At 45.2% G+C, this 20,259-nt stretch overlaps 1 protein-coding gene across 1 annotated transcript in view; it reads left to right on the forward strand.

The window, feature by feature from the left end:
* Positions 1-20,259, forward strand: part of INSRR (insulin receptor related receptor) — a 32,993-nt gene that overhangs the window by 3,258 nt on the left and 9,476 nt on the right. The window contains exons 2-7 of the mRNA XM_069107573.1: positions 2,615-3,163; positions 6,689-7,001; positions 7,338-7,480; positions 7,804-7,948; positions 8,524-8,738; positions 10,734-10,860. Coding sequence (XP_068963674.1) covers positions 2,615-3,163; positions 6,689-7,001; positions 7,338-7,480; positions 7,804-7,948; positions 8,524-8,738; positions 10,734-10,860 — 1,492 coding nt within the window. The remainder of the gene's footprint in view (positions 1-2,614; positions 3,164-6,688; positions 7,002-7,337; positions 7,481-7,803; positions 7,949-8,523; positions 8,739-10,733; positions 10,861-20,259) is intronic.

Consider the following 20,259-nt stretch of genomic DNA (forward strand, 5'->3'; position numbering starts at 1 on the left):
TCTCTGCCATAGGACAGAAATGAAGGGGACTGGAGTGAGAACTGGAAAGGTTCTCTGGGAGATACTTGGGGCTTAAAAATATCTTTGCCGCCAGGTCATTATTCCCCCTTCATGATTAAACAGCCTTGGGCAGGGATGGTGAGAATGGAAAAGGGGGAGATAGAGCACAGAGCCATCTCCAGGCCCCAGCAGATGCCAGACGGGAGTGTGGTTGTCCAGACAGAAGCACGTCCATGGGAGGGACAGGGAGCCTCTGAGGGAGGGAGCGGGTGTTTGATCAGGGGACCCAGGTGTCTGGTTCTCAGTGTTAGCCAGGGAGGGAGCAGGACAGACCAGAGAGGAAGAGAGAGAAGTGGGGGGAGGGGATCAGGAAGAACCTGAAGTGGGGGGTAATCAGAGAAGGCTTTGGGATTTGTTTTTCCAAAGTGTTCTCATTAGGGGAGCTCTGAAGAGCCTAGGAGCATGATGGGAAGTGAGATGAGGGGATCCTGAAGAAGGCCCCCTGCCCCTTTCTCAAATCTGATTGGTCCAAGGACAGGTGATGGAAATGGTGGGGGGTGGGGGTGAAGGGAGCTGGCTGCAAATATCATAGGTCACTTGTTTCTCTCCCTCCTACACACACACATACACACACAAAGGCAAATTTACCCTTTTCTGTGTATACATGTTTAGAAATGGGGCAGTGGGGGGCGGGGGAATGTTAGCGATGGGGAGGTACAGAAGACAGAATTTGCAGGAAAGGAGAAGAGTAAAATATGAGAGGTGTAGGGAAGATAATGGAAATCAAATAAGCAAAGAAAAAATAATGGGAAGACATAAGTTGGGAGAGGGAAGATTAAAGGAGTTATCAAGATATCTAAGCTCCTATGCTTACCTACACACACACACACACACACACATACACGCATGCTATCAAATCTCTAGAAACAGTGGCGAGGAGGGTGGAACACACACCCCCATGTTCATCTAGGTCCAAATCCCCCCAAGAAGGGAGTCAGGGGACCCAGATGTCCAGGTATGGAGGAGGCTGGGGATCAGAGTTGGGATAAAGCATTTCCTGATCAAGGACAAAAACTGAAAATTTGCCCCCTGAGGGGTGGGGTTACTGTCCCCTACAGAGTTAGAGCCCTTTCTGGAACACATACACATTGATTTATCATATAAAATATGATAATCATGAAAGGAAAGGTTTTCTAACATTAAAAATATATGCTTTTACAAAAAAATACTACCCATTTAATGTGATTTGCCCTAGGTGACTGGCTCCTCTGGACCTAGCTCTCTAGGAACCCAAACTACAAACTTGGGAAGGCAATAAGTGTGCCTTATACTGATTCTCCCTCGACTTGACAGGACTTAAGCAGCACTGATCACATAGCAGACATTCAACACATTTGTTGGATGGAATGAGCAGCACCATACTCTGATGTCTAGTTGTCCCAAGTCTGTTTCTTTGGAATGATTGGAAGTAGGAAGAGCTAGTGTTCAAAGGCCCTAAGCTTAGGGGCCCCATTAGATGAAATTTAATCATGATAAATGTAATATACTTGGATTCAAAAAACCAGCTGCATAAATATAAGATACGAATAGTTTGTGGTAGGTTTAGTGGATGACAAAGTCAATATGGATCCACAGCGGGTCATGGGGGCCAAAATATCTAACACTATTGCAGGTTATGGGGCATCTAGGTGGCTCAGTGGATAGAGTGCTCGGCCTAGAGTCAGGAAGATTCATCTCCCTGAGTTCAAATCTGGCCTCGGACACTTTCTAGCTGTGTGACCCTGGACAAGTCACTTAAACCTCTTTGCCTCAGTTTCCTCATCTGTAAAATGAGCTGGAGAAGGAAATGAAAAACCATCCAGTATCTCTGTCAAGAAAACCCCAAATGGGATCATGAAGAGTTGGACTCAAATGAAACAAATGAATGAAAACAAAAATCACAGACTACATTAAAGGAAGTGTTGTGTCTAGGAGATGGTCATCCCTATGTACTCTGCCATGGTCAGATTACATCTGGGATATTAGGTTCCACTCTTAAGAGCATTTTAAGAAGGACATTGACAAGATGAACTTCATGCAGAGGAGGGTGAACAAGATGGTCAGAGAATATTGACAAAGATCAATTGAAGAAACTGGAGATATTTAGATTGGATAAGAGTAGGGGAGACATGAGAATTGGTTTCAAGCATTCATGTGAAAGAGAGATTAGATTTGCTTTCCATGGTCCCAGAGGGCAGAGATGGGCAGAAAGATCAGAATGTGATTTGGGCTCCATTTAAGGAAACACTTTCTAACAACTGGTGCTGTCCAAAGTTGAAATGGGCTGCCCACAGAGGAATGTAGTGGGCTCCAGATCACTGAGGTCTTCAAACTGAAACTATCTGGCTACTTGTCCAGCATATTGGAGAGTGTGCGGTTTAGACTTGATCTCAGAGGTCATTGCCTACTCTAAGATTCTGGGAATCTAGGAGTGAGAAAAGCAGGGTATGTGCAGGGGCTCAGGTGTGTGGGTTTTAAGTTCTCGTGGGAAGGATTGGGGTTACAAGGTGGGATATGCTTGGGATCTAAGTGTCCCTGACCTCCCTTCTGTGTCTCCTTCTCCTCTACTTCTCAGTCTGTCCCAGTCTGGATATCCGCACAGAGGTGTCAGAACTCCGGCGACTGGAAAACTGTACCGTGGTAGAAGGCTACCTACAAATCCTGCTTATATTCACAGCAACTGGGGAGGATTTCCAGGGCCTCAGCTTCCCCCGCCTCACCCAGGTCACCGACTACCTGCTCCTCTTCCGTGTCTATGGGTTGGAGAGTCTTCGAGACCTCTTCCCCAACCTTGCGGTCATTCGAGGCACCCGCCTCTTCTTTAGCTACGCCCTGGTCATCTTTGAGATGCCCCACTTGAGAGATGTGGGGCTTCCAGGCTTGGGTGCCATCCTTCGAGGGGCTGTGCGTGTGGAAAAGAACCAGGAGCTGTGCCATCTATCCACAGTTGACTGGAGCCTGCTGCAGCCAACAACTGATGCCAACCACATTGTGGGCAACAAATTAGGAGAGGAATGTGCTGATGTGTGCCCTGGAATGCTGGGCACCGAGGAACCCTGTATTAGAACCACTGTCAATGGGCGCACGGACTACCGCTGCTGGACCTCTGGGCACTGCCAGAGAGGTAGGTACATGTGGACAGAAAGTGATCACAGGAGATATTTAGAACAGGAAGAAATCATAGCCTGTTGTTTCATAGATGAGAGTGATTTATCCACACAATTCATCAACAACACTTACTGTGGGTCAAGCACTTCTCTAGATACTAGGGATTTATAGATAAAAGTGAAACAGCCCCTGCCCTCAGGGAGATTCTATAGGGCGCAGCAGGGATACACAGCATATACATATATAAGTAAATACAAAATAAAAAGAAATACAAGGAAACAAGAGACTCTAAGAGAAGGAGATGAGGACAGAGGGCATTGTGGAGTGTGTAGATGATCTCAGAGGGCATTGTCTACTCTGGGATTCTGGGAATCTGGGAGTGAGAAAGGCAGGGTATGTGCAGGGGCTCAAGATGAGGAGGGAACAGCCTGTGCAAAGGCAAGTAGATGGGGAATCAAGTGTTTCTGTGTGAGAAATAGCAAGAAAGCTAATTTGGCAGGACCAAAGCAAGAAGGAAAGGGAGTAATGTATGAGGGTGGAGTGGTCCACGGGGCCAGTGTGTAAAGGCCTTTATATGCTAAACAGAGCTTCCCCAAAATCACGCAGGTAGTAGGAAGCAGAACTGAATTGAACCCGGGTCCTCTGACTCCAGCCCGTTATCATTTATATGACTATATGAGACAACAAATGCTTACATGCTTCCTGTGTGTCCCAGGTAGAGACACAAAGTTTAGATATACCATGGTGCCTCCCCTTGTGGGACTCATAGCCCAAGAGGATAAGACAGTAATAATTATTATTATCATTATAATAATAACTACAATTTATATGATGTTTTAAGGTTTGCAAAGTCACTATAACAACTATCATGTCATTTGATTCTCTCAGCAACTCTGGGAGTACGTGCTATTATTATCCACATTTTACAGATGGGGAAATTAAGGCAGAGGAAAGTTAAATGATTTACTCAGGATACTCATGAGTATCTGATTCAGGATTTGATTTGAGGTCCACATGCTACCCTCTGAATTGCTACCGTAAAAATATTGCATGATCACGTCAATCAATCAACATTTATTAAGCACCTACTCTATGCCCAGCACTGTGCTAACACTGGTATAGAAGGGCAAACAAAATTCAGGATATATGAAACCTGAGGAGGGCAGTCATTACTGACAGGTGGGAGATAAGGAAAGGCTCAACAGATTTACAGAGCGAGGTTAAGACAGATATGGCTTACTTTCCTGAAAGGACAGGTAGGTGGGCAGCTAGGTGGCCCACGGAATAGAGTGCCAGGCCTGGAGTCAGGAAATCCTGAGCTCAAATTTGGCCTCAGACACTTATTAGCTGTGTGACCCTAGGCAAGTCACTTCACCCTGTTTGCCTCAGTTTCCTCATCTGTAAAATGAGCTGGAAAAGACAGTGGCAAACTTCTCTAATATCTTTACCAAGAAAACCCCAAATGGAGTCAGGGAAATCTGGATGCCATTGAAAAATTAGTGGATAGCAATGACCTCAAGGGATACAGGACCTCAGAGATCACCTAATCTAACCCTCTCATTTTAGAGACAAAGAAACTCAGGACAATAAAGTGACTGGCCCAGGGCCAAATGGGTAACAAGTGACAGAGTCCATTTTTGAGCTGGGTCCTTTGACTCCAAATTCAGTGTTCCTTCCATGAGGACGCATCTTGTCCAAGATCACAAAGCTTGGGGGCAAGTTCAAAAGGAGATAAGGAGAGAAAAAAAACATGAAAGATTAAAGAAGATGGGAGAGGACAAGGAGGAGAGATGGGAATATCCTAAAAGAAGAAATAAGAGCAGGGGGAGGCTGGGAGGAGATCGAGAAAGGAGAAGAAAGAGTTAAATAAAGAAAAGGGAAGATGGACAGATGCACGGTGTTTGTGAGGCAAAAGGGGAAAGAAGGGAATGAGGAGAGCCTTGAGACCCTCAGCTTGAAAATTTGCCCAAGTGGTTGTGCCTTTCATAAACCAGGACACAAGTCTAGAGAATGGGGGTCTCTTGGGGCAGCTAAGTGGCACAGCGAATAGAGCACCAGCCCTGGAGTCAGGAGGTCTTGGAGTTCAAATCTGGCCTCAGACACTTGACACTTACTATCTGTGTGACCTTGGGCAAGTTGCTTAACCCCAATTGCCTTGCCTCCCTCCCTCCAAAAAAACCAATAAAGAGAATGGGGGTCTCAAAGGCTGCTCTCCTCCCCCATCCCCCTCTCCCCACCTAGCATCTGGGGTAACCAGATCCCTGCTGTATCTTGATCCCCCAGGTCTCCCCACCACTGCAGTGTTTTCTATAAACAGGATTCCTAGTTCTCAAAGTATATGGTGTCAACACATCCTGCCCCTACTCCTGGCCCCCTCTCTTACCTAGTCTCTAACTCTTGCCAGGGAACCCAGGCTCCTGATGCCCCAGCTCTAAACGTACCTATTACCCTCTACCTGCCTTACCCCCATAAGTCTTACCCCTTCTCCCCAGAGCTTGAGGAAGGGACAATGAGTGACTGATTCTCCAGCAGGGGTGTGGTTGTAATAGGCTCTGGAGGTCCTTAATGCACCCACTATGCCTCCTGATCAAAGCTTCTTACAAGAGAATGGCTAGCTCCCACATTGGCATCATGCCTGGCATAAATCTGGGCATTCGTCCCAGGCAGGAGGGTAGGGAGACACAGAACTGATAAAGCAAGGTCACTGTTCTGTCCTGAGTTGCCCCTGAGCACAGGGAAAAAAGGCCTAGGCAGAAGGAGACACTCTTCCGGCCCTCAGGGAGCCCTTAGTTTGAGAGCCAACCCAGGACAGAGGGACAGAGGCAAAGACAGACAGAGACAAGGGAAGGTGAGTCAGCATGACATCAGGCCTGGAGGCATAAATGGGGCTGGGGAAGCTAGATGGCTGGTGGTCATGGATGCTGCATACTGTTTAAATAGACATTCGATTATTGGACTTCTGAGGTCCCTCCCAACGCTGAGGCACAATTATAATTAAAAATAGCTTACACGTTTTGAGGTTTACAAAACATATTACATACAATTGGGTGTCAGGCAGGGAAGGCTTCCGTCTGGATGGCAAGGCTAGGCTACGGAGGGATGAGAGAAGGGTATTGGTGATAGCTGACATTTCTATAGCACCTACTATGTGCCAGGCCCAGGCACTGTGCTAAGTGCTTACAAATATTATCTTGTTTTATTCTTGCAACAACCCTAGGAGATAGGTGTTATTATTATTACCACAATATAGTCAAAGAAACTGAGAAAGAAAGCTGTTAAGTGACTTGCCCAGGGTCATACAGCCAAGAAACATCTGAGACGCAATTTGAACTGAGGTCATCCTGACTCCAGGCCCACTGCTCTATTAACTGTACCATCCACTTCCCTCTTAGTTACCCTGGAGATGAGCTGGGTAAAAACTCAGATACTGGGGAAAGGAGGCAAACAGGGGAGACAAGGTATTGGTGGTATTCGCGCCTCTCTGTGCCTGCTGGGAGAGGCTGGCACTGCCCCTGATGCTCGTTCTCCCCCATCCCTGCAGTGTGCCCATGTGCCAGGGGCCTGGCTTGCACCTCGAAGGGGGAGTGCTGCCACCCTGAGTGTTTGGGAGGATGCAGTTGGCCCGGTGACCCCAAGGCATGCGTGGCTTGTCGCCACTTCCATTTTGGAGGCTCTTGCCATTCCTCCTGTCCTAGAGGCACCTACCAGTATGAGGCCTGGCGCTGTGTCACGGCAGATTACTGTGCCAGCCTCAGGGCACTACCCGACCTGCCTGGCCGGGTCTCTGACTTCGTCATCCATCAAGGCAGCTGTTTGGCCCAGTGCCCTCCAGGGTACACCCACAATGATAGCAGGTGAGTCCTGGAATCCCAGGTATATTTAGGGGGTGTCCCCCAAATATTCAGGGGAGAGGGTCTATACAGATAAGAGTTGAGGCATCCAAGAAAGGAGGACAGTGAGGACAAAGTGTCCGATGGATGAGGACAGTGAGGACGAGCTCAAAAGAGGAGAGGGCTGAGGTCAGTAAGGATGGAACCCAAGGCGGGGTGAGAACAGTAACAGGTCTCTAGGTTACAGGGTCTGGAAAAGATGGGAGCCCCAGCCTGCTCCAGGGTCTGAGGGAAAGGGCTAACCCTGATAACTGAATCCTGAAGAACTCACAGTCTCCTCCTCTCTCCTTCCTCCTGTAGCATCTTCTGCCATAAGTGTGAGGGGCTGTGCCCCAAGGAGTGTAAGGTTGGCACCAAGACCATCGATTCCCTGCAGGCAGCCCAGGAGCTCACAGGCTGTACCCATCTGAAGGGTAGCCTGATCCTTAACCTTCGTCAAGGCTGTTAGTAGACCCTTATTCCCGTCACCCTACCCCTTTCCAACGGACCAGAGCAGGGCCCATTCTGGAGCCCCCTTAGGAGATCTCTTCCTGTGGATTAGACTTTACTCATTGCTTGATTCCTCTGTTGGGTCAGGTCCCAGTCTCTTGGAGGACCAATTCTTTCCACTGACCCAACCCAAAGATCCTACCCTATTTCTCAGCTCTTCAGTCAGTTAATAAACATTTAAGTCCCTACTTTCTGCCAGGCACTGTGCTAAGCCAAGTCAGGCCTGTTTTCCCTCCCTTGCCCTGCCTTGAGCTGACCCCCTCCCTTCTCTGATTAGATAACTTAGAGACAGAATTACAGCGAAGTCTGGGCCTGGTAGAAACCATCACTGGCTTCCTCAAAATCAAACACTCCTTTGCCCTCATCTCCCTGGGATTCTTCAGGAACCTCAAGCTTATCCGTGGAGACTCCATGGTGGATGGGTAAGAGGTGGTGGGTGGGTGGGTGGGCATCCTGCCTATGCTTGGTGTGACCACCACAAGCTCCATGCCCACATCCTCCTCAAAGCCTCCCATCTGCCCTGGGAGGGAGCCAGAGCAATGTATCTGGAGGCTGCTCAGAGCCCAAACGACTTCTTGTGTTCGGGGTGACAGCACCAACAGCCATGGGCGCAGCCACATGGGGAGAGAATCTGGCCCATGCCCCAGAAGCATTACAGGGGAAGATGGGCCCTAGCAGAGAGGTAGCATCCTGAGGGCAGTTGGGGCCAAAGCCAGTGAAGGAGCAGGGACAGCAGACATCACAGGGAAGAAGCTGCACCCCTCCCCCCAGATGCTGGTGCCCTAGGGCAGGTCCTTAACACAGTCACAACTCCTCATCCCTCCCCCAATCCAAGATGCCCACAAAATCTGGGGCCCAGGCATGTGTGCCTCTCTTCCCCCTCCATTCCCTCTAGTATCCCTGCCCCCCTCAAAAGCAGGTTCCTGTGCTCACTTATGCCTTCTAGGCTCTCCACACCCCAGGTTCCACACCCCAGAATCCGGGCCTCTCTCCCCAGGAACTATACACTCTATGTGTTGGACAATCAGAACCTACAGCAGCTGGGGGAGTGGGCAGAGGCTGGGCTGTCCATTCCTGTGGGGAAGATCTATTTTGCCTTCAATCCACGCCTCTGTCTGGAACACATCTACAAACTGGAGGAGGTGACAGGAACGCGGGGCCGACAGAACAAGGCTGAGATCAATCCTCGAACCAATGGAGACCGAGCGGCCTGTGAGAGAGATACATGCCCTGGGGTGCAAACGTGGGATGGGAGCCTCCGGAAGGTCTCTAGAGAGGCAGGATTCAGGGCACAGCCTAGGTGGTGAAAGCAAGTTCAGGTGTATGGGGAGAAAGTTGGGACTGAGGATGGGCTGGACCTGCAGTAGATCATAGGAACTAAGGACGAAAAGGATCTTACCTTTGTCCTGGTCCAGTCTTCCCACTTTTCTTTTTTCTTAATTTAATTAATTTGTTTTTAGTTTTCAACATTTACCTCCATACGTTTTAAAATTTTCCCTCCCTCACCAAGAAGGCCTGCAGTTTGATATAGGCTTTACATATACATTCCTATTAAACATATTTTCACATTAGTCATGTTATATAGAAGAATTATAACAAAGGAGGAAAACCACGAGAAAGAAAAAACAAAACAAACAAAAAAAGAAAATAGTCCGCTTCTCTCCACGTTCTGACTCCATAGTTCTTTTTCTGGATGTGGCTAGCATTTTCCATCATGAGTCCTTCAGAAATGTTTTAGGTCCTCGCATTGCTAAGAAGAGCTAAGTCTATCAAAATCAGTCATCGCACACTGACTGTTACTGTGTACAATATTCTCCTGGTTCTGCTCACTTCACTCAGCATCAGTTCATATAAGTCTTTCTAGGTTTTTCTGAAGTCCACTTGTTCATCATTTCTTATAGCACAGTAGGATTCCATTACATTCACATACCACGACTTGTTCAGTCATTTCCCAGTTGATGGACATCCCCTCAATTTCCAGTTCTTGACCACCACAGAAAGAGCTGCTATAAATAATTTTGTACATGTGGGTAGTCTTCCCATCTTTCAAAGGAGAAAACTGAGGCTTCAGAGAAGTTAAGTGATTCATTCAAGATGTGTAGGTTTTGAAGGGAAGCAGGCAGTAAGTGAAGGAGCTTGGAATCAAACACATGTTGTCTGTCTCCAGATCAAATGCTCTTTCTACTGTAGCCAGGTCAAGGTTGAAGATGGGCAGTGGGAAGGGTTGACCTAAAGGCAAGCCTGGGAATGGATGAAAGCTTGAAATGGGGAGGCAGTTAGAGTCAGGAAGGCTTTGTAGAACCAGATATTGGTCATAGGTGAGGGCTAGTGTTTGAGAGCTGAAGATAGGGAGGACTAGAAATAAGGGAGGGCTAGGGATAAGAGATGGGTTGAGGACAGGGATTGAGAAGGATTGGGAGATATGGGAGGCATCATGAAAAAATTCATTCCCATCTTGGACTCTCTTCATTCTATCATAGGATCACAGGCTAATAAATATAGAACAGTAAGGAACCTAAGAGATTTAACTTAGGATCCAAACCCCCTCCCTCAAGAGATCAAGGATAGATTTCAGGGGGTCCACCAATTTCAATGGGAAAAAATTATATCATTATTTTCACTACCCTCTTATTGAAATTTAGCATTTCCTTCAAAATGTTATTCTAAGAAGGAGAGGTCTGGTGAGGCTAGGTGGCATAGTGAATAGAGCACCGGCTCTGGAGTCAGGAGAAACTCAGTTCAAATCCAGCCTCAGACACTTAACACTTACTAGCTGTGTGACCTTGGGCAAGTCATTTAACCCCAATTGCCCCTCCAAAACAGCAAAAAAATAAAATAAAAACATTTTTTAAAACATTTAGCACAGTGCCTGGAACATAGTAGACACTGTATAAATGTTAGCCTTCATTAATAATAATTTATATAGCATTTTTGAGCTTACAGAAAACTTGCCTCACAATTCTGTTATACCCCCCAAAAGGTTGTACATTACCTCGTTTTTAGATGAGGAACCTGTCATCAGAGAGGTTGAATGACTTACAGGGTCACACAGTCAGTAAGCATCACAGCCAAGATTTAAACCCTGGTTTTCTGATTTGGGCTTTATACTTTTTCTGTCACACAGAGCTGCTCCCCTTATTACCTAGGCTGAAGAGTAGAAAGGTAAGCACCCAGTCTGATATTACCATCCCTTACCATTTTCTGCAGGCAAGACCCGACCTCTCCGGTTTGTCTCCAATGTGACTGAATCAGATCGAATCCTCCTTCGCTGGGAGCGCTATGAACCACTAGAGGCTCGAGACCTACTCAGTTTCATCGTTTACTACAAGGAGTCGTGAGTGTGTGAGAGGGGGAATGGGAAAGGACAGACCCTGGGGGAAGATATAGGGGTTAGGTGCCACATTCTTTTTTAGTTGTTAGTGATTTAAAACATTTTTTTCATATGGCTATTTCCTCTGAAAACAGCCTACTTATATCCTTTGTCCATTTATCAAATGGGGAATAACTCTTCTTATAAATTTAAATCATCCTGGGATTGCATTCCTAATAGTGGCCAGTATTTTGACTGAGGGAGGAGAAGAGTAAAGAGATAAGAAGAGGGAAGAGTCTGGGGGGAGAATCCAGTTCTTGAGAGAACACAGCAGTGGTGAGGAAAACAGATTTTCTCAGTTATTTAGGGCACCATAAGCCCCCATAAAAGAGAAAGGAGAGGGCCCAGGAGGAAAAAAAGAGAGCATTTGGAATCAGCAAATGCTTTCCTTCTCTAAGTGTGTCAGTTAGCTCTGGAGTCCCTGCCAGCCCAACATCATGAATGGAAATTCTAGAACATCTAGGTCTCCCTCCCTAGCAGCAGAATATGTCAATTTCATTCAATTCAACAAGTATTTATTAAGCACATTTATTCATTTTTATTAATTATATCATTTATTAATATCAATCCAGTTTACGGATTTATTATATTATATGTTTCTATTAATTAATTGATTAAATTTGTGTATTCATATGCCAGGTACTGTGCTATGTTTTAGGGATACAAAAGTGAAATAAGATACAATACCTGCCCTCAAAGAGTTTATAGTCTAGAGAAGGGTGTGATAGATATGTATATTATAAAGTAGAATGTTGAAAGGGAAAATCTGGACAGAGTGCTCAGGAAAATTTGAAGAGCTTATTTTTAGCTGGGGGATGGGGTAGAAATAGGGAGGAGGTGATACCTGGGGTGGGACTGTGAGGAAAAGTTTCAGCCAGCAGAATGAGAGGGCAGTGTGGTATAGTGGAGAGAACACTAAACTTGGAGTCACAGGACCTGAGTTCAAATTCCAGTTCTGCCCTTAACTATGTGTATAACTTTGGACAAATCCCTTAACTTCTCCAGGCATCCCCTTCCTTGTCTGTAAAATGAAAGGGTTGGACTGGATGACTTCTCCTGCAACTCAAGCTCTATGGCTCTAGAACATCCCTGTTCTCTCTCATTGCTAATGCTGCCCCACCCCACTACTATCCATTGTATTTTAGCTTTTAGTCAGCAGGGAGCCACTGGAAAGTCTGGAGCACAAAAGTAAATCTTAGGAAGATTATTCTGGCAGCTTTTGAGGAAGGGTAAATGGAGGCAGGGAGATCAGTTAAGAGGCTATTTTTTTTGTTGTTCAGTTGTGTCCAACTCTTTGTGATCCCATGGACCATAGCACACCAGGGCTTTCTTTCCTCTACTATCTGAGAGATAGCTACATAGAGGTGATAATTGAAACCATAGTAGACTAAATCACCAAGGAAGAATGTGTAGAGAATGGAGTAGCCCCAGAACCAAGCCTGGGAGTTTAGCCAAAGTTAAATAGAAAGAGGATAATGAACATCTGAAGGAGTCTGAGAAGGGTCACTGAAATGGGCAGAAGGAGAACCTGGAGGGAGAAGTAACATAGAAGTCCAAGAAGAGGAAAGAGTTGGTCAGCAGTGTCAGATGCTGCAGAAAGATCCAAAAGGATGAGAACTTTTAAAAATGCTGTTGGGCTTAACAATTAAGAGATCACTAGCAACCTTTGAGTGGAAAGTTTCAGGACAGAGCTGGGGTTGATCGGTGGTGAGGAAGTGGAGGAAGTGAGTGTTGATTACTAATGAAACAGAGTCAACAAGCATTTAGTAATCACCTACTGTGTGTCAGGCTCTGTACTAAGTGTTGGGGAATGCAAAGAAAGGTGAAACAGCATCTTTGCCTCTGAGGAGCTCACAGTCTAATGGGGGACTCACCATTTAATGGATTCTCAAAGTTGAAGCCTTCTAATGTAGCCATTAGCTGGACAATGAGCTACCCTGGTAAGGGAGGATCTCCTTTGCCTCCTGGGGCAATCCATTTCACTTATAGATATCAGGAAGGTTCTCCTTAATCCATCTCGAACATCTCTCTTTGCACCTTTTCCCCATTGCTTCTAACTTTGTTCTGTGGAGTCAATCAGGACAAATTTCATCCTTCTACATTGCATCCCTTCAAATACTTAGAAAGATCAAATGAGATCCTATTGGGTTTTGGGGGTTTTCTTTTGGAGGGAGGAAGGCAAGGCAATGGGGGTTAAGTGACCTGCCCAAGGTCACACAGCTAGTAAGTGTCAATTGTCTGAGGCCAGATTTGAACTCAGGTCTTCCTGAATCCAGGGTCTGTGCTCTATTCACTGTGCCACTTCACTGCCCCAAATGAGATCCTATTTATAAAGCACTTAGTATGGTGCCTGGCACACAGTAGGTGCTTACTTAATAAATGTCTGCTCCTCTTCAAAGACAATCATCCTCCACATGTCCCAGCAAGTCTGTTCTCCAAAGTAAACTTGATCCCTGGTTCCTTCAATTGTTCCTTGTATGGCATCTCTTTCTGGGAGTTTGACAATGGAAAGAAAGAAACAGATATATAAACTAATGGCTTGAAGCAATTGTGAAGTCAAGGAAGGCCTTTTTTAGGCTAGAGAAGATCTGAGTCTAGTTTTTTTTTTTTACTTCTTTTTTAATTTAAAAAAAATGGGTTTTTTTTTTGGAGGGCAATTAGAATTAAGTTACTTGCCCAAGGTCACATGGCTAGTTTGTGTGTGTGTTAAGTGTCTCAGGCCAAATTTGGACTCAGGTCCTCCTGACTCCAGGGCCAGTACTCTATTCACTGTGCCACCTAGCTGCCCCTGAGTCTGTTTTTAAGTAGTGGGAAAGAAGTTTGAAGAAAGACTAAAGCTGAAGAAGAAGGGAATAATTGAATGAGCCAATTCCAAATGAGATGAGAAGGGATAGAATGAAGGGAAAAAGTAGAGGAATCACCATGAGGAGGAGGAGGAGGAGGACCATCATGTCTTCTGAGAATAGGGCACAAAAAGAGGGGATGGGTGAAAATACAGATGAGAAATGGGAGAATTCAAGACAGATGGCCTCAATTTTTTCAGTGAAGTAGGAGATAAGGCTGTTTGCTGATGTGAGGACTAGGATGTCTCGACCCAAGGTTGAAGAGCAACACGTCGGGAATAGCGGAAGGACGAGAGGCGAGGGACCTGAGGGTGAACAGCATTTTCTTGAACTGGCTAACTATGAGGTTAAGACTGTAGCAGGAAGGAAGTGAAGCAAGAAGTCCCCAGAAGAGGACTGGGAAATCAGGGGAGGACTAGTAGGCTAGAGTGGAGATGGAGGACAGAGAACAGGGGGAGCAACGAGACCATGGGAGAAGCAGAAGGTCAGGAGACTATGAGCAAAAAAGGAGAATTTCAGAAGCCAATATCTCCCAGAGGTGGAAATGTCTGCTTATGGTGAAGTCCAAAGAGTGGCCATTTACCCCACCCCATGGGAGACCAGAGTGGAGTGAGAGTGGTTGGAGGGACTGGAAAGCTAGGGTTCAAGAAGTCCCATCCGTGTGAATGCTGAAGTTTCTAAGGTGGGTGGTAGGAGTGTGGACGAAGAAGTCTGAGTCAGGCACAGAACTGATCAGGGAGGAGCAAGGAACCAGACTGACCAGAAGTTGGTAGATGACTGCGCTGTAACTACACGGTGTGAACTTCAGAGAAGGGGAGGTCTCTGAATCAAGAGGGTCTTGACTCTCTTTGGGCCTGAGGTTCCTCCTCCTGCTTCTCCCCACCCCTCTCTCAATGTCTCTGTCTCAGAACAGACAGAAGCAGCAGAGCTGTCAATAAGAGTAAGTCTTTGAGGGGAGACTAGATGTTCTCTTCATGAGATTGTAGATTTTGAGCTGGAAGGAAGGAACTGATCACTAGTCCATTTTACAGATCAGGAAACTGAGGCCCAAGAAAATTGCATGATGCATTTGCCCAGAGTCACAAAGTAAGTAGAAGAACTGAGATTCCAATCCAGGTCTCATGATTCCAAATCCCATTCCCCACTCGTTGTACTAGGGTCATTGTTACCAGGGATTTTGTAGAAGGAATTTCTTCTTTGGGAGGGGGAATAGGACAGCAAAGAAAACCTTCATGGTACTTTCCACCCCTAAGATTCTGCGATTCAGTTTGCCATTCCGAGGAAGGTTTATGGTAGGAGCTGATGGTCAGTCAAGGAAGGAAGGGGCAGCACTCTGGGCTGGGAAGTCATGGAGATTGATTAAGTCTTCATTCACTTTGTTAATGACTCTTAATGACCAAACACCTCCTGCCCCCAGCTGTGGTCTGGAGACCGACCACTAATTTGGCTAGTTTTATTAGCATCTCTGCCAGCAGTTCATTAGACTCGAGACAGGAAGGCTGGGGGTGGGGGAGGGGTCAAGGAACAGCTGTTCTTCCTTCTGTGGAGCACATGAGCTGACCCAAAGACAGGAGGGCGGGGGGGGGGGGGGGGAGGGGAGGAAGGGGTTGAGAGAGTGGAGGAAGCATGACATAGTGAAGACCAACAACTCTGAAGTCAGAGGACATCAGTTTGAATCCTGACTCTGACATTCTGTGACCTTGGAAATAGTGTTGACATTCTCTGAGCATTGGTTTTCTGATCTGCAAAGTGATGGGGCAAAGCTGTGATCTGTAAGAGAAAAGGATGCATAGAATCACAGGGGACTTTAGAAGCCATCTCTTCCAATCCAATGCAAGAAGCCTTTCAGCAGTGCCCCAACAGATGCTGACTTAGCCCATCCTTGAACATTGCAAGTAACGGGGAGTTTAGATTGTCATTCTGTTGATAGAGAGCTCTGATTGTTCATCCCTCCTTTTATTAAGCCAGTCTACCCAGAACACCTGAAACTCACTCCTTCAGTGTAGGCAAGCCTGTTTGCCATAGCTCTCTCCCTCCCTTCCTCTGCCTCTGCACCATATAGTAAAGGGTCTGGAAACCATATCCTGTGAAGTTCAGTTGAAGGAATTGATCCTGTTTAATGTAGAGAAGTGGGCAGCTAGGTGGTGCCATAGTGCACGGTGCACCAACCCTGAAGTCAGGAAGACTCATTTTCCCGAGTTCAAATCTGTCCTCAGACACTTCCTAGCTGTGTGGCCCTAAGCAAGTCACTTAACCTTGTTTGCCTCAGTTTCCTCCTCTGTAAAATGAGCTGGAAAAGGAAATGGCAAACCACTCTGGTACCTAAGAAAACCCCAAATGGGGTTATGGAAAGTTGGACACAGCTGAAATGACTCAACCACAACAGCCTAGAGAAGAACCCTTGGGAAGGGAGGATGACATGATAACTGTCCCAGTATTTGACAGATTTGTGGAGTTCCTCTTCCTTGGCCATAGGAGGGAGAGTGAGAGACAGGGGATGGAGGAGACACAGTGGAATGTTCTGCCATGGAATAAGTTGCTTCAAATGAGCCCCCCATCTCTTTATCATTTAAACAAATGGACGTTGAGGCCCAACCATATGAAAGGTTGAAGAATCATAGGTAGCATTTATATAGCACATTACAAATGCTATCTCATTTGATCTTAACAACCCTTATAATCCCCACTTTACAGATGAGGAAACTGAGGCAGACAGAGGTTAACAGAGAGTCACACAGCTAGTAAGTGTCTGAGGCTAGATTTAACTCAGGTCTTCCTGAATCTGCTCTGCCAAGACAGGGAAGCATGATTCATTATCCATTTTCTAGGAACAAAACTGGTCATTGCAATTAATAGGAGTTTGGCTGCTTTTTAGGGTTGTTTTTCTTTCCGCTATGTTCTCCCAGTTCTTTATACTTCCCTCTTCGTCAATTCGTACAAGTCTTTCAGCATTTCTTAGAATTTTTCACAACTGTTATTTCTTATAGACAATAATATTTCATGATATGCCTATACCTTGAAACGTTCAGCTGTGTGTTTTCCAATCAATAGGTACGAACTTTGCTTCCTGTTTTTCATTAACACAAGTGCTGTCACTAACATTTTGGTACATGGGGCCTTTCTTGCTTGAGTTGGCTCCCTTGGGCTATATGCCCAGTAATGGGACTCCTGGGTTAGAGTACTGACAACTTATTGACTCTTCTCGGATGATGCCTTGATTTTTTCTCAACATTAATACCCTCCCCCTTTTTTTCTCCTCCACCACCTGTTCTTTCACTCACCAAACTTTTGCCCCGGTTTCAGACTTTTTCTTTTTGTTGCCTCAGAATCTTAATCTCTGGGAATTCTTCCTCCAGGGATTATTTCCTCCAAACTATCTAGGAATATTTTATCTTCTCTAAAAGGCATGAAAAGGGAAAGAGGCCTTCTTAGAGTCATATTTTGGTCACATCATCTCCAAGAGCTACCCCCTGTAAATAAGCTTGAGTGTTATGTAAATTTGTTTTCTCAAGGACCAGAGGGAAAGGGGTCCATCTGCATGTTCTCTCCCAGTCTTTTCCTCCACACAATCTTTCTTTCCTCAAATCATGGATTAGATAAAAACCCTATTAACAGAGTTGTCCAAAGCAGAGAAGGTCTGTCATCCACTGGGGTGACAAAATCAGAGATTCTCAGAGTTGGAAAGAACCTCAGAGATCATCTGTACCTGAGCAGAAATGCCCTCTATAAAACCCCTAACAATAGTCATCCAGCCTGCTGTTCAGTCAGCATTAGAAGACACACTAGTGAATTATAATAATAAATAATAGCTAACATTTATTTAGCACTTACTTTGTTCCAGGCACTGTGCTAAATGCTTTACAATTATCATCTCAGTTGATCCTCACAACTCCAGGAGGTAGGTCCTATTACTGTCCCAAATTTACAGATGAGAAAACTGAGGCAGAAGTTAAGTAGCTTGTCCAAGGTCACACAGCTAGGAAGTGAATGAGGCCAGATTTGAATTCAGGTCTTCCTTGACCCTGGCCAAGTACTCTATCCCCTGTGTCACCACTAGAGATTACTGAGTCTAGTCTCATTTTATAGATGAAGAAACAGGCCTGACAAGGGATGGTGATGTATTCAAAAACAACTCCTAAAGTTAGTGGCAGAGCCAGGACCAAGCTCCAGTGCCCTAATTCATCACAACGAGCTTTATCCATTGCAACAAGCTCCTTGCAGAAAAAGAGGTCTCTGGTAGAAAAAGACTGGTAAAGGAAACTGGTCTACTGTAAATCTCACCTTTTTTTTTTTTGGAGGGTGACAGCCCATTTCAGTTTTGGATGACTAATTGCTAATTAGGTTTCTGTTAGATTGAGCAGATTGAAACAGATCTTGTAGCTTCCATCCAGTGCTCCTAGTTCTGCCTTAGAGGATAGCAAAACAAATCTAATTTCTCTTCCGAAAGATAATTCAATTCAGTTCAATCAACAAAGATTAAGTACCTAACTATGATGTGAAGTACTATCCTTCAAATGTGTAAAGATAGCTATCAGGGGTGCCCTTGTAGAATTAAACCAAGGGATCCCAATCATCCTTTTTCTGAAATCTAGGATATTCACTCCCCCCCAAATCTAGAGTATGCTTCACATATCTGACTTTCCCTTCCCACTCTGTTATGTAGGAGGAATCACTTCCTCCCAAGGTTCCCATCATTTCCATTTCTGTAACTGGTGCCTCCTTACAGGACAGAATGAGACAGCACCATAGCAGTTCCTCTTTCTACTTCCCCTATGTCATGAAGAGTTAAGTTATCAAGATAAGGGAATAATTTACTGGCTGCCCCATTTTTCCAAATAGAGATAGAGCTTCAGCAGATGCCCCAGATAGTTAAAATCTCTCCTCCCCCCCTTTACTATATCATGTTTCCATATGAAGTTTGTGATTCATTTCCTGCACACATCATCCATTTCCTCCTTCTTGGCAGGCGGTCCTTAGTACATTCTCCTACAATTTCACTTCTGCTCCTCCTTCCTTTGATCCTCATCCAGATAATATTGACCAGGCTTCCCTGGAATTATACTGCCCACATGAAGAATTTTCTCACATGAGTCTATCTTTATGATATATTACACTACTCCAAAACCTCACCTACCTAATTTCACCCCTTTTGAATAAGGTAAAGCCTTTTATTGGCATACTCTCCTACCAAGTCATATCCCATCAGTCTCAGTGATGCTTAGGAAGTCAGATTCATCTAATTAGGTTAAAATCTCCAGTTTTAACCCATTTCCTCTTTTCTGCTATTCTTCTACCATTCAGTACTCCATCTGTACTCATCAGTATCTCCCCTGCCAAAGTTACCGTGATACTGCCCCTTCCACAGTCCTTCTACCATTGCCAACTCTTGTAAAGAAATGCCTAAGATACATGGACCTTCACTTGAACCCCCAACAAGCCTTAGACCCAGTTTACATTATCTGACTGTCATCCTGAGTACAGCCTTCACCCGGATGCCAAGAGCTTCACCATCTCCCTGGACAACCTACCCATCAGCACTGCCTCCATTCCTCCTCATTCTCAGACTCAATGATCCTGAGGAGGCTGAGTTGGGCACTTCCTTGGCTATCTAGGGAAAAGAAGACACAAAACTAGAATGGTAGATTGATGCAGCAGCAAGAATTTTGGCAGAAGATTTGGGTTGGAATCACAAGTTCAACATTTAATAACTGCCCATTTTTAAAAACAGAGCTCCAGCAGATGCCCAGATAGTTAAAATCTCCCCATCCTCATGATTATATCATGCTTCCATACCAAGTTTGTGTGAGAAATAGCAAAGGGTTAAGTTTCCACAGGACTGCAAAATTGCTGAAATGAGGTTACTGATAAAAGTAAAGTTAGAAGACCAGACAGTAACCTTGGGAAGAGTTGAGACAGTAGCCTTGGGAAGAAGTTGGATTCCCAGTTCCCATAGAACTCCTAGATAATACTAAGAGTGAAATAAAGTAAAATAAAAAGGAGTTGGCAACAGCAGGTATATTTAACCAATTAGAGAGCAGACAGCAGCCTTGGGACACTCAGACCCAGATAAGGACACAATTATGTTAGACTAGTGTGTGTGTGTGGGGGGGGGGGGTTCAGTATTCTGGGGTCATTACTGAGCTTGCTTAATGAACCTCATGTAGTATGTATATTATCTAACAGAATTAGAGCCTCATTAGTTATAATGTATGATAATGGGAGGTGTACACAGAAGAGAACAAACCAATCAATCCTCTGAAGGGAGTGTTTGCACCAAACTACTGTATAAAACTTGCTTGGTTTTTGTCTCCTGCACTCCTCCTTCCACAAGAGGGACAGAGTCCACTTCCGGTAAAAAGTGATCAATTCCTTTAGATTTTTCCCTAATAAATTTCTTTTGATATCAGATTTTTGGTATCAATTGTGTTTTTGGTTTTTCCAAGTTGACATTTCCAACAAATGGCACCCAAACAGGGTCCTGATATGCAGGCTTGGTCCAACATTTGTGATTTGTTCCCTG

Source organism: Petaurus breviceps, unplaced genomic scaffold (assembly GCF_028583685.1).
Source record: "Petaurus breviceps papuanus isolate PSGF00001 unplaced genomic scaffold, PetGlider_PUasm1.0 90165, whole genome shotgun sequence".
NCBI classification, from domain to species: Eukaryota; Metazoa; Chordata; class Mammalia; order Diprotodontia; family Petauridae; genus Petaurus; species Petaurus breviceps.